General features: G+C 44.2%; 1 protein-coding gene across 4 annotated transcripts in view; it reads right to left on the bottom strand.

Annotated features, from left to right (window-relative positions):
- DISP1 (dispatched RND transporter family member 1) overlaps positions 1–13,124 on the bottom strand; it is a 586,767-nt gene that overhangs the window by 113,026 nt on the left and 460,617 nt on the right. For all 4 annotated transcript variants that reach the window (XM_085612976.1, XM_085612977.1, XM_085612978.1 and 1 more), the window contains one exon: positions 5,900–6,424. In XM_085612976.1, coding sequence (XP_085469102.1) covers positions 5,900–6,393 — 494 coding nt within the window. In that variant the 5' untranslated portion in view covers positions 6,394–6,424. The remainder of the gene's footprint in view (positions 1–5,899; positions 6,425–13,124) is intronic.

Here is a 13,124-nt window from a genome sequence, read left to right as displayed (position 1 = left end):
TTACTTTTGTTGCGAGATGCGAAGATGACCTGACAAATCCACTGCCAACCAGGAGCTCAACCTTACTAAATAAGAAAGCAAAAAGAACAACTAAGCAATTGGAAATTAGCCATTATACTGACAAATACCCCTACCCACCCCCATAGCTCCCAAAGGGCTGGCTGGATGGGAAAAAGCAAGGCAGCTGGTGGCGTCAGTCAAGCAGGGAGGTGCCTGTTGGCTGATGGCAAAAGATCCTGCCTGACCCCTAGCCTCCACCTGACAAAAGGTGGTTGGGCCCATCCCCAACCAACAAGGCCCCAGTCTCCCAAACCTTCCTCCCACAAACCTAAACTTTGGTGGGAAGCTCCCAGAATCAAAGGTGGCTGCTGCAGGTCAGGCTGCCATTTACAGGCGGCCTCCACTCCACGTCCAGGCCTCCTCAAATTCTGCTCCTCCCATTCGTGGTAAGCCTTTCTTAACTTGAACACCTTTCAGGAAAACGATAAACGAGACACCCTATTCTTTTCAGACAAACTTCACACAAAATGCTATGGTGTAGATGTTTTTGTAAGGCCACAGTTAAGGGTTTATAGGAGTGATTGGTTTCGCTTTTCCAACTCAATTATGGCCTCCTCAGTATATATTTTGAAGCAATGTATAAAAAAACACAATGACCAACATAACATAATTAGAGTGAAAGGAGGAAAAAGATTGTAAACCGAAAATAAACAAAGAATTCACACAACTCTTAATCTGGACAAACCGCTAGTGGCCAGAAACATGTGGAATCTTGCCCACCCCAGTGGTGGCGGCCAAAACCCTGGGTGTGATTTTCGATAACACCTTGTCTTTCGAGACCCAGGTCAATAGAACGGTGAAGTTCCTGCTTCTGGATGATTGGGATCTTGAAAACAATATTGTCTTTTCTTCCTCAAGAGCTCAGGGTGTCAGTGGTCATTGCACTGATCACCTCCCGCTTAGACTACTGTAACGCCCGGCATTTAAATGTCAACCAATACCCTTTAAACAAGCTCCAAATCATCCACAATGCTGTTGCCCGTCTGGTCCTGGGAATTTCCAATCTCTCCTGGGTCAGGGAAGAACTGAGATCCCTTTAGAGGGCTGTCAGTAAAGAAGCATGTGTCCTTTAAAGCTCTCTGCTTGACACAAAGCTCTCCACTCTCAGTGGTAGAGCCATCTCATGGAGGCCCGGAATTGGTATGTCCCTAAGAGATCTATGAGATCTGCTGGACAAAATAAGGTGGTGGTTTCTCAGCGCAAGAAAGCTAGGTGGTGGTGGGACGTGCCTTTACTGTGGCAGCTGCCAGGATTTGGAATTTCCTTCCTGAACAGATCATGAGCCTTAGTTCGCACTTGATGTTCCGTAAGCAAGTTAAAACTTGGCTTTTTGCGGATTAGCCCTCCTTTTTTGGGGTGAAGGGGTTTGTGCTGATCCTGCTGATCTGAGCTGTCACCGCCCTCACAGTTCTCTCCCTTGCATAGCGCTTTGATGCCTTTTGCTCTAACGTGCTCTACAAATGCTGTAAATACAAAACTCTGGAAGTCTTCCAAACTGTACGGGGGCAATCCTTTAGAGAAAATGAAACGAGGCTCATGAGCTTTTGATTACTCACAAAAAAATGATGTAAAAGTCTGTCTGGAGAACCTCTGTGGATACTGATGGGCTTTCAGAAGGGAGATGTTCTGTGCTCACTGCCTGTGCTCCTTTGACTTCCATACATGTCTGAGATGATCAAGGTGAAGGCAATACCGAGGCATCCATCTCCTTGTCATTAAAAAAAAAAACATGTTGCAGCTGTAAGGAAAGTGTAGGGAGTGGGTTGAGGGTTGTTTTGAAATAGAGGATGGAGGACAGGTAAAATGAGGGATGTGAACTATTGGGGGAAAACACGGGGAACTGGTTTTAAATGGCTGTGGAGGCAAACTGTGTCGCTCTCATTAAACAGGATATAGTGTATCTTCGGAAAGAACGCGCTTGTGAGGAGGCCTTCATCAGTAGTGTCGTCATGCACGGTTTTATCAAGCGTGAATTGTCAGTATCACACTCGTGGAGTTAAATTTGGTCAGAACCACACAGAACATTTCATGTAGGTCTCTGTTGGAAAAGGAGTATTCATTTCAACAAAAGAAAGGCCTCAACATTGCAATTCAAACAGCTTTCATTTGTGTTACTTCATTTAAATGGGCAGGTAAAAGCTTCCATTAGCTGGTACAACATGTTCTCTGGATACAATTACTGCCTCACAATTTCTGAAGCATAGCTGCTCGGGCACACATGCAGGAACACAGACATCATAGTGACTTTTAAATAAATTATGCAGAATGACATGCAAATAGCCTGAAAACAAGCTTACCCCCAAAAAACGCACTTAAGTGACTCGTGTGACCCTCAATAAAACTGCATATTTCGATTATTTGCTCCTTTTAGCAAAGGACAATGGGTGAGCAAGGGTGACGAACCTCAGTTTGCCCAATTCATTATTTATTATTTTATAACGTTGGAAACTTCTAGAACATTCAAAAGTGTAAAGCAATAATGGGTAAAACTAGCCACAAAAAGTTTGCTTTGGAAGAATAAAAAAATCCACAGTTCCACCTATTAGCAAAAAAAATACTTCTATAGGAAAAATAAAAATTTGGGGGGAGAATTTTCCCACAAAAAAACACGTTTTAGCAGGAAAATTCTCATAAGACTTTTTGCATACAAAATTATACAATGTCCGCAAATGTATCACCATTACGTTGCAAAAGTGTAAACCTTGCACAAATTATTCGGCGGAACTAAAATTCTACAGATCTCTAATGAACATACATCTGAGAAATGGATTCTGCCAAGGAGGAGCGCGCTGGGTGTACGCCTTCTTGGACTGCAATAACGGGATAGAAGATGGACAATGAACGCAACATGTCAGTCATGCGAGGTCCTTCACAATGCACCATCTTCTAAAATACATGTTCAGGCACATTGTAAACATTGTTTACTTCCAAACCCCCGAAAAGTGAAATGTGCCATCAGTGTGGATAAGCGCTTCAGTGCCTCATGGGGTGTAAGCACTACACAAAATTTGCAAGACGCTATCACACATGCAAAGAAGGTTTCTTTCTACAGTTCTACATGCTTAATTTGCATGCTATTTCAAAATACCCAATTTCTAAAGCCCTGCACGAAAAATGATGCTATTCTCTCTTCTACCGAATCACCCTATCTGTACCTTTTATCTTCTGCATGCGCACTCTCCCTGAGCATAACCTACTTTAAATTGCATTACTGTCTGCCTTACTCTCTCTCATTGTATTTCTACAAAATGCCCACCTCACTCCATAGATCACAACTTCTGAGGCCATATCTCTGAAACTCAACAATACTAAATCTCCTCTAACCCATCATTCACCCCACCACCTATCTGCATTACCTCACATGTGCCCCCACTAATGATCACACCTACCTCCCATTCATTGAATTTACCCCCAAAAATCAATAACGCTGGAATAACCATGCTACTTGCCACAAAGTATTTATGGGTATTTCTATAGTGTGAAGGTAGCCAGCGGAGTGTCGTGCATGGGAACAGTCCAGCATAAAGGCAGTGAGTGATAGAATAGGTAGCTGGTTTGTGGTCTGTGCTTCAAGGCCTCCTCAGGCATAGTAAGTGCTTTAAAAATGCAATTACAGAATTCTGGTTCATGCAGTCCAAAGTACCTCTAAAACCACGCATGTGCAGCTCAAGGCAGAAAGAAAGCATGGCCTGGTGTGCTGCGTAAGTGTGCAGGCAGGACGTGGAGCGCAGTTTAGACGTGTTTACATCTGAAAATGGCTCGTTTACTGTACAAGACAAATGATTTTTTGGCAAATACAGCATAATCCCTCAGAATCTGACCTTTAAACAGGACAAATGTTTAAATGTTCTATTCAACTTAGTCCTCCAAAAATGAACCGGCAAGCAGATATTTAACAGATGACTTCATGACACTAAAATAGCAAGCCAGTTGAAAACAATGACAATTGTCAGTCTGACTGACCTTACACGTCTGCGCGCCCAAATTTGAACAGATTAGTTTGAAAAGCAGTACACTGGATGAGCAACAGGACAGTGCCAAGAAAAAAACAGAAGAGACCAGCTAGAATGAATTCACATCCAAAATATTAGATGAACAATCAAGTAATGTAAATCCCAAAAATGTTTGCTGGCAACCCACAAACTGTGGAGCAAGGATGCAGCAGTCTGGAAGCACTGCGGCATAAGGGGTGGGGTCACGAGGAACACCGCCAATGACAGTCGGCCTATGGTCTATCACTTCCTAAGCATTATTTATGCAAACTCTGCTTTGAATGTGTATGTGATAGTAAAACCAGTGCTTATTTTGAGCCAGTGGTTTCCGGTGCTCGGCACCAGGCACTTAACTGTCAACACGGGCAATTACAACAGTCTTCCACATGGCGGTGCTGCTTGTCTAATTTAGAGAGGAGCATAACAGTTGTTTGTTAAAGCAATATACCTTAAAAACGATTAATACACAACCCTCAAGCCATTCTTATAGCTTTGGGGGCCTGGAATAGTTTGAATTGTCACACTTGGAGGATTGTGATGCTTAGCAGTTGTGCTGGTAATGTCATTGGCAGGGCAATGGGTGGTGCAGACCGCAGTAGCCTCTAGCAAGGGCTCCGGCACTTATTTTTCCACAAATGAAGCACTGAGTAAAACTATTGTGGCGTACTGGCAACAGATGGAGCACATTTTACTGTAACATTGGGAAATAAGGCACTTACTGTGGACGCGTTTCTGCATTCATCAACAATCTAATAGTGGCACAAGAGGTGGTTAATGCACTTGCTGCTGAGAGCTAGAATATTTGGTCACACTGTAAAATCTACAGAAGTACTTTACGTGGATGCTGTTCCTGTGGCAGATGAATGCGCTTGATGTGGAGCTCACAGCAAGATAGCTCAGTGGGTTAATGTGTTTGTTGTTGATGGGTAACCTGTAGGTCCCAATTAAAAAGCTCACCAGGATATGCGTTTACAGTAATTCCCCTCCATGGAACTTGCAAGATAGGAACTCGAATTCTTGGAAGGTTTTAACTCAATGTTTTTGACGACTAAAGTTAACAAAGTCAGTATCACAAAGATGGATAACAACCCCTATGGTTCCCCTCCCCAAAAAGAAATTCCACTGCATATTAGAGAAAAGGCCGTCATTAGAGTCAAAACATCTGGAGATCTGGTTATCTACAGAGCATCAGAAAGTAAATTGCTTTCAGATCTGGTTTATCTCTTGGAAGCTCGGGTGACCAGAAGTGGAGGTTTAAGCTGCAAGTACAGAGCTTCAGGAAGTACACTGCAACCTGCTGCTTCTCCCTTCCATCCCCAAGCAGGTGGATGCTTTGGACAGCAAAGCACACAATGAATGTACCCCAGAGGTGGCATGCCACAATGAGGCAGAATGAGTTTCTAGTATACAAATAGCTGCTGGAAACAAGATACTTCCCACTTAATACATATTAGCAAACTCCATACAACACGTGGTTCATGTTCATTAGCTGCAATCCGAATGTAAAACACCCGCGCCTTCAAAAACAGTTCGGGATAAGACACTGGCTATGGCCGGATTAGGGGAGGGGGGGGGGGGGACATTGGGCTATAACTGAATTATGCAATTTAGCTTGAAGATGGAAAAACATAAACAAACAAAGCTCGTCTTCGAATCATGCAAAAATATACAATTACATCAAGCAATGAACGTTGCTCCGCAGTTAAGCAGCTCCTGTCAAGTCAGCAAAACTACTTTTAGTTAAAGTGCAGTCTTCTTGACTTAAAGATAAACAACTCAATACAGAACATGCCTCCCGCAGATTTCTGTGCATTCAGGCCAACAAACCCGCAGTGCGGTCGACTCACCTTATATTGGCACGGTGCTGCTGCACGGGCTGATGCTGAAAATGGTCAGGCCACTGATGATGAAGACAAAATGAGGGGGGATGCTGAAAACAGCAGGCAGTCTGGTACATGGGGGAATGATTCTGGCAAACGGATGCTGCGGTGTACTCGGTGTGGGTCTGTAGGCAACAGGAAGTCATAGGAGAGGGAGCCATGCTGCCAGCCAATGAATGACAATCTTGCGGACTATTATGGCTGCTTAAGGAATGATGGTGAGGACAATGGTGAAAGCACGGGGAGCTCATGGTGGCAGTTCTTTGGTTGTCTAGAGGCAGGGAGGATGGCTTTATTGTGCCATTAAGTTGCAGGCATCCATTTGGACTCACTTGTGCCCTTGGCGCGTCCTTGGCGGTAGGTGGGTGGACTGCTGAGTCGCCGGTGACTGGGAAGGAGAGGCTGGTGCCATTGGATGGGATGTTGCCATTGCCGAGGGCCACACATTCACTTGCGGCCATGCTCCAAGTTGTCAGACTGCCGGGGGTGGTTCTAAGAGAAAGGAACATCAGTTTTCAATCAGGTGGGAACAAAAACGTTAGCAATTGTACGTGTAACATTTATAAACAAAGGCTATGTTAGCAACCCGCCTTGTAAAGCACTACAGGCTGCTGTTGAGAGACACAGCAGCCATCAACTGGTCTTTGCCTTAAGTGTCGGTACACAGCATGAAGGAGGGCATACAGAAGCAGAGAGGACATTTAACAATCAATGAGCCAGAACAGATACATTGGTATTAGAACATGCTATCTATTGACAAGGAACGTTTGTAATTAAGCATGGATAATAAGAAAAAACCTAGAGAATTCAAGCATTTGAATTATAGAACATAATACCTGAACAGTTTTTATTCACCACCTGCCAAACTGTTTTCTTAATAGAGTCAGCAACACACCAATTTGCTAATATTGGTTAGGAGCACTGAAAGTTATGTTAATAAGTGATACAAAATGCAATACAGAATGCCAGTTAACCAACCTGAAGAACTCCGTGCTTGAACATTACACGTTCTCGTCAGCAGTCAACGCGCCACCTCAGTTTCAGATGCAAGCTGCCGAGGAGCACATCAAAGACCCTAAGACTTTTACACTGACTTGCAACTAACCAACAACGGCCGTGGTCAAAAACATGCTACGGTGAAAGTTGCAGCCCCTCTTCCCTAGGAAGAGGGCAGTGATAAAGGCCTCGAACTGTGCTTCCTTCGTAACGAATGACCTTGGAAGGAGTCAGGGGTGTGGAATTTTACAAAACATCTACTTGTCCAAGGGACAGGATGCTTTGTAAGCCTACTTGTCCTGTTAAAAAAAATGAAAGGCTGCCTTTTGGTGCCATGCAGGGAGGTGTTAAGTTATGGTAGTGTTCTCGTTGTTGCAGAGCTCTGACAACAATTTATTCTGATGTGCCAGGACTCATATTATATTAGGGCTTGGATTTTAGCATGTTGCTAAATTTCCTATCTCTTTGAAAACTAATGTAAAGGGTGAGCAGCAGTACACCCAAGTTTGGAATACAATGCGAGTCCCTGCACTCCTACAAACTTGCATGCTAAATATGTATTCAACAAATTCTTTCCAAGCTGATCCCACACTGCAAAAGGTTGGAAATGTACTTGAGACGAGCAGGAGCAAAACGGTTTTTTACAATCACTCGTCAGCTTTTCACATGAGCAAATGTACATGACTATGTCTGTAAACTCGTGAGCTTCCAAAGTCGTAAATCTGCACCTATACAAGAACATATACCTATGGGTGCACTTTTGCCCATAATTTTCTATCACAGTGCCCATAATATTGCTCTGATAGTTTTACACGGATTCTCTATTATTAATGTATTTCACAAACAGCGGTCCGTATAAAACCCATTTTACTTATCTGAGGGCTCCCAGAATGGGGTTTAAAACTTTACAGTAGTAGGGAAGGAAAAGCTATTTTTAAAGGAGCACATCTTGCTTCCAAGCTTCGTGAATTTGCATCTAATCAGGGAGCATTCTGGTAGCATTCGAAGTAGTCTCAAATTGTTAAACATAAGGTGAACTTAGAGAATTTGCTTAAAACAGTCGCCTTAATTGCAAAGGCTTTTGCATTAGTGAATCATATGCACACATGAGCAACTTGTGCATACAGGCAAGTCTTGGCTTAATGGCTGACAAATCTCTTCCACAGGCCCATACTGTGGTGCTGTGCATTGGCAGCCGAAGGGTTTGTTCTGTGGGAGGTTGGGCCTGATTCTAGAGGACAAAATAAACACGACAGACCTGTTGTCCCTGACATCAAAGAAGAGGTCCAGTGCGCTGCATGATGGGAATGCCACATCCCTGGAGGAGACTATCAAAGTTGAAGCGAGACTGGAAGTGCATTTTTCTATGAAAACCTTCATAAAGACTTGGCTATTGGCTAGCACATGATATCACCTAATTTTACTAAATTTGGAAGGCACATAGTAGTTGACTTGAGACAGTGACGTATTCTGTCAACAGAAACTGCATTATATTGAATAAAAAAAGAATAATCAATTAGCTGCCCAGAACAAAATAGCTTTTGCCAACACCTGAGTAACAAGGTGTAAGAAAGAGAAAGTTAATGTGAGCATTACACAACACTGAAATTCAAAGTAAAAGAACACTCTTCGATATATTTAATAACAGCTTCACAATTTGCTGGGTGGGGTAAAGAGGAATCTTCTCCTACCCACCACCTTGCTCCAGGCCAACATAAATAGCCACCGCAAGTGCCTGCTCAAGTCCATAAACTGGCGAATGTTCAGGTTTTGTAACCTTGAAGTCTTGTAGCGTAAGCTTTAGTTGTTTATTAATGGTGGGGTTTGACAGAGCGCTGCGTGTCACCTTTTAGCTCGTCTAATCCTATTAGGGGTACCAGAGTATGAATGTAGGGCAGTTTAAGACCAAGTGCACAATCTAACATTAAACACAGCCCTCTCGAACAGGGGGGTCTTCTGAGAGCAGGTTTCAACTCTCCACATTTCCAATCTCCCTGGGATGCCTGCAGTTGGACTGGGCCTTGTGACTTGAGCCCAGGGTGTTCCAAAATCGAAGGTCTGGACTGCCAGGGTCCCTTGGCGTTTCATCCATTTATATGCTTTTTAGGTACATTAGATGTGCAGCAGCAGAGCTGAGGCGTGTACCGGGGTGTTGTTTTGGTACTAGTTTGGCACTTAGCACCAGTCGGCCTATACAGTGCTTGCTATATTATGAATCCTCCTTCTACTGAGAGCCAGTGCAGAGCTTTCAAGGTACACTTTATTGGGTTTCCTCCCTTCATGTTAAACACGGTCTGGTTCCATGATTTTGGAGCCTTTAAATGCAGACTATAGGTCATTGGAATGGGACAGGGATTGCCTAAAACTCGCCCAGAAGAGTATCCTGGTGCTGAAGCCGGATCTGTAGGAGCTGAGACAGGGTCGGAGCTAGGGAAAGAGCCAGGGCTCCGGTTACTTTCCGAATTCAAATACAAGGGAGGAGGTTCTAGTGTGCAGGGACACGTCATACCAGGCTTTAGGAGCAAGCTAGAAGTCACGACCACCAGATCTGGTTCTGTGTGTGCAAAGGGTGTGTGCAAATCAGAGTATGGGCAGCTTAGTAGGGTAAAGTGGACAACTGAAGGAATGTGCACATTAGAGAGATATAAATCTCTCTAAAGACGAAATAAGCACAGAATGAGCAAGTAGTCTAAGAGGGTGATGCGAGTGTCAGGAAACTAGGCCGGCTCGGGAGTTGGGACACAAGACAGCAGGCAAACAGCATTGGGTTGTTACCTTATGGAACCACCCTTCCTGGACCTCAAGGTCATTAGAATGGAATCTTCCCTTCTTATACAGCTTACTAACACTCCATTGTGGAGACGATTACAACATCCTCACTGTCTAAAATAACAGCGCTCTTTCATGCTACAGCGTCGAGCTAACTCTTAAAGCGTAATTTTAATCATGTTAAATGTTCTACTCAACAGCTCAACATTTAATTAAATTAAAAGAGTCTTCCACCCAACGACTAAGACTCATAACCCCCACAACTAGCTAAATAAGGACAACTGGAGGACCATTCCATAGAACACACAAATGAAAACTAGTAGCATTATAAGGCAATCCCACAGAACACCGGGACCTGCACTGCCAATGATTTACAACTCAGCCATATGGATCCAGTGATGCACATATCATCCATGAACCAGATGCTGATAAGAGTGTGAGCTGTGTCATTAATTGCAAAGGCCACGCCCTCTCTCACTACCACTGCTCACCAGCGCCTGCTGCTGGTGGGTAAAGGCACGGTCATCAGTCTAAACCTCAGGAGTTATTCCTCTAAGATCTGTGCTACAGTTTATTCACGATTCAAATATGTATTGTTGCCACAGAAGTTTATTTCATACCTAAAAAGTGCAGTCAACTTTTGAAGACTTCTAGTTCATCTACTACTTGAGAATTCTGCACACCGAATGCCGCTATGTGTTAGTTTTAACACCGACTGTGTAAACTTCTATCCAGAGGCGGTCACGTGACTTTGGCTAGCACACTGGCAGATCTTCTACCCCGATGCCATCACACAGAGAACACCTCTCCTTCTGATATTCAAGTCATTTTTTTTTTAAAGTAGCAGCTTTCAATTGAAATCTTTTAATAAAAGTCCCTTTATCTAAAATCACCGTACGGGCATGGATAGGATCCCAACCTTTCTTTGTATACATTACAGCGAGCCCATCTAAACTGTTTTTCTTATCAGCACCTGCGGAAGTTCCAGAGGATACGGAACATGGCAACCAAAATGAAGTCCAACCTCAGAAAACTGTGCCATGCACACCCCACCTGCAAGGCTCTTCATTCATTGGACCCTGGTGCATGGAATTTCTAAATTACAACATTTTTATATATTACATTCCTTAGCACTTCACTAACCCCCATGCAAAGGAGTTAAGGTGAAGAAAAGAAGTTAAGATCAAAACAAGCCTCCATGATCCAGTTACAAAGCGAGGGGGGCAGATGAAGATTAAATAGGAAAGGACACGGTGCACTGACCAACCACTCAGAGACCAACTGAGCTACCAGGAATACAGGGAGGAGCTAAACACTTGCAGATGGGAACCTCGTCCTGAACCAGATGATCGCGTTAGTACGGGTGCATACTATCACCGATACACGCCTAACCCTCAGGAAACTATAGACGTACAATGTCTGGGTAAATTTCCTCTCAAACAGGTTCCGTTAGAAATGACGGAAAATGGATATGAACAACAGAAAAAGTACATTTTGCGAGCCCTGAAGAAGTCAGATTGTGGACGAAACGCGTTGGCGGTTGCAAAATAAAGTCTGTATGTGAATAAAAGATGAAATTTCGAACCAACACAACATATCGACTCCTTTTTTAGCAAACAACTGTACTATAGATGTACTTTACTGTGGATTGCTTATATCTAATACTTACAAGTGTGCTGAGCTATCTTCTGTTACTTGCAGATGGGAACACCTCTCATGGTCGGTGTCCCATGGGGCAACAAAAACACTGCCTCCTGGAGGAGCCTATCGAGTGGACCTACTGCCAGACCAATAAAACCAGGCGGACTTCAGCACCAGGTGCTCTGCACAGTGACACCTTTCTGGATATGGATCAAGACAGCAGGTTCTGTCAACACCTCTCTCTGGAACACCATGGACCAGGCTTTATTCTGCAAACACACCTTATTGTTGCTAAAGTATACCTCGAAATGTGTAGGACATGGACACGTTATTCCTGTGTCCGTCCGCCACAAATCACCTAAACGACAGAAAAAACGCTTTAAGAAGCAACAGTCACCATAGCACTGTGGAATATTTGCATTTATGCTGCATTACGTCCTCCTCACATAAGAGGATCTTGGGGAATTGTAAACTTATTCTGCCTACAGACCTGACAGACACTGGATCGCTCTAAAATTATTTATTTACGAGCAGTTTCTGTCTACCACAAAAAAATCTGCCTCGGGCCGTTTGACATTGGCTCCCACAAGAGCCAATATCTCACGAGTCCCCGCCTCTTTCTGTGAACTTCGTGTGAACAAGTCGAAATGTCCTTCAGCAGAGTAAATACATCTGGCAACGTTGAAACCCAAGGGGAGAAAGTGGAGCCCAGCGCGCCAGCTTAGGGCGATTGTTCTCACTTTAAAGCGCTTTATTTTCACTTTTCGAGCTGGGGGACCTGGTAACGGGGCACACTACGCTCGCAAACACAGACGCCAGTTATGGGCGAGAACCTTTTCTCTGGCGGAAACATTTCTCCCTTTGTTAAGCAACATGGGTTAATCTTTTTAGCAAATGTTTCCCACCTCCCGCTCTCTAAGTGCCAGCGTCGGTGTGAATTGGGCCCGAAGTGCGGATTCCATCAGGGCACAGGAAGCCCAGCAGGTTGCATTCTAATGCAAAACCTCTTTAAGTCAACAAGGCGATGAGACACGGGGACAGAAACTGCATCCAACGGGGCTCGGACACTTTGAGCGACTTTCTGCTACAAACCCCCGTCAGCTGAATGAATCCTGGAGGCATGGACATTTGTTCATAGGAAGGAGCCGGGCTGCGACATGGTGCAAAACGTATGCAGGAGCCTAAATGTTAAACAAAAAATAACACAATTTTATGAAAACAGCTTCAAATCTGCTGGAATATTTTTATACGTGAAGTTTCCACCCAGCCCCACGTCACGTGAAGCACCCTAAAAGGACATTCCAGCAAAAAAGGAAGAATCTAGTTGGCGACTCCTGCAACGACATTAACAAGTAAAAAAAACTCTGAAATGCCCACTTGTGTGGTATGCTTGGGTTTGCAGACGGGAAGTTGCAGAGGATTTAAAGCCAAGAGGAGTCTTCGACGTGCTGTCACTTGTGGTTTCGTTTCCGGTTCGAGGGGCGGATTAAGGTGCGCCTGTAGTTAATGATACAGGACCAGGTAGAGGGGGTTCGAGTATGTGAGGGGTGACCCTGGGACTCGAGTAAGAGGGTTCCCTCAGGCTGGGAAATTCCTCTGGTGCACTGTTGTGTGCAAAGTTCTTCTCTCACTAACCGCCTGTAATTCTCGCAGAACTTACATGTAGTTCTGTTTCCTGCACGCGTGTCTTGTTAAAACCAGGCCGTCCGCGCCGCTGGACCGCGCCAAAAAATATCCCCAACATTGATTCAGTCTCAAAGTAGAGGGGAATAGCAGTGTCAAGGTT

This window comes from Triturus cristatus, chromosome 6 (genome assembly GCF_964204655.1).
Source record: "Triturus cristatus chromosome 6, aTriCri1.1, whole genome shotgun sequence".
NCBI lineage: Eukaryota > Metazoa > Chordata > Amphibia > Caudata > Salamandridae > Triturus > Triturus cristatus.
Note: the sequence above shows the minus strand (reverse complement) of the source record. Positions and strands in the feature narration are given on the sequence as shown.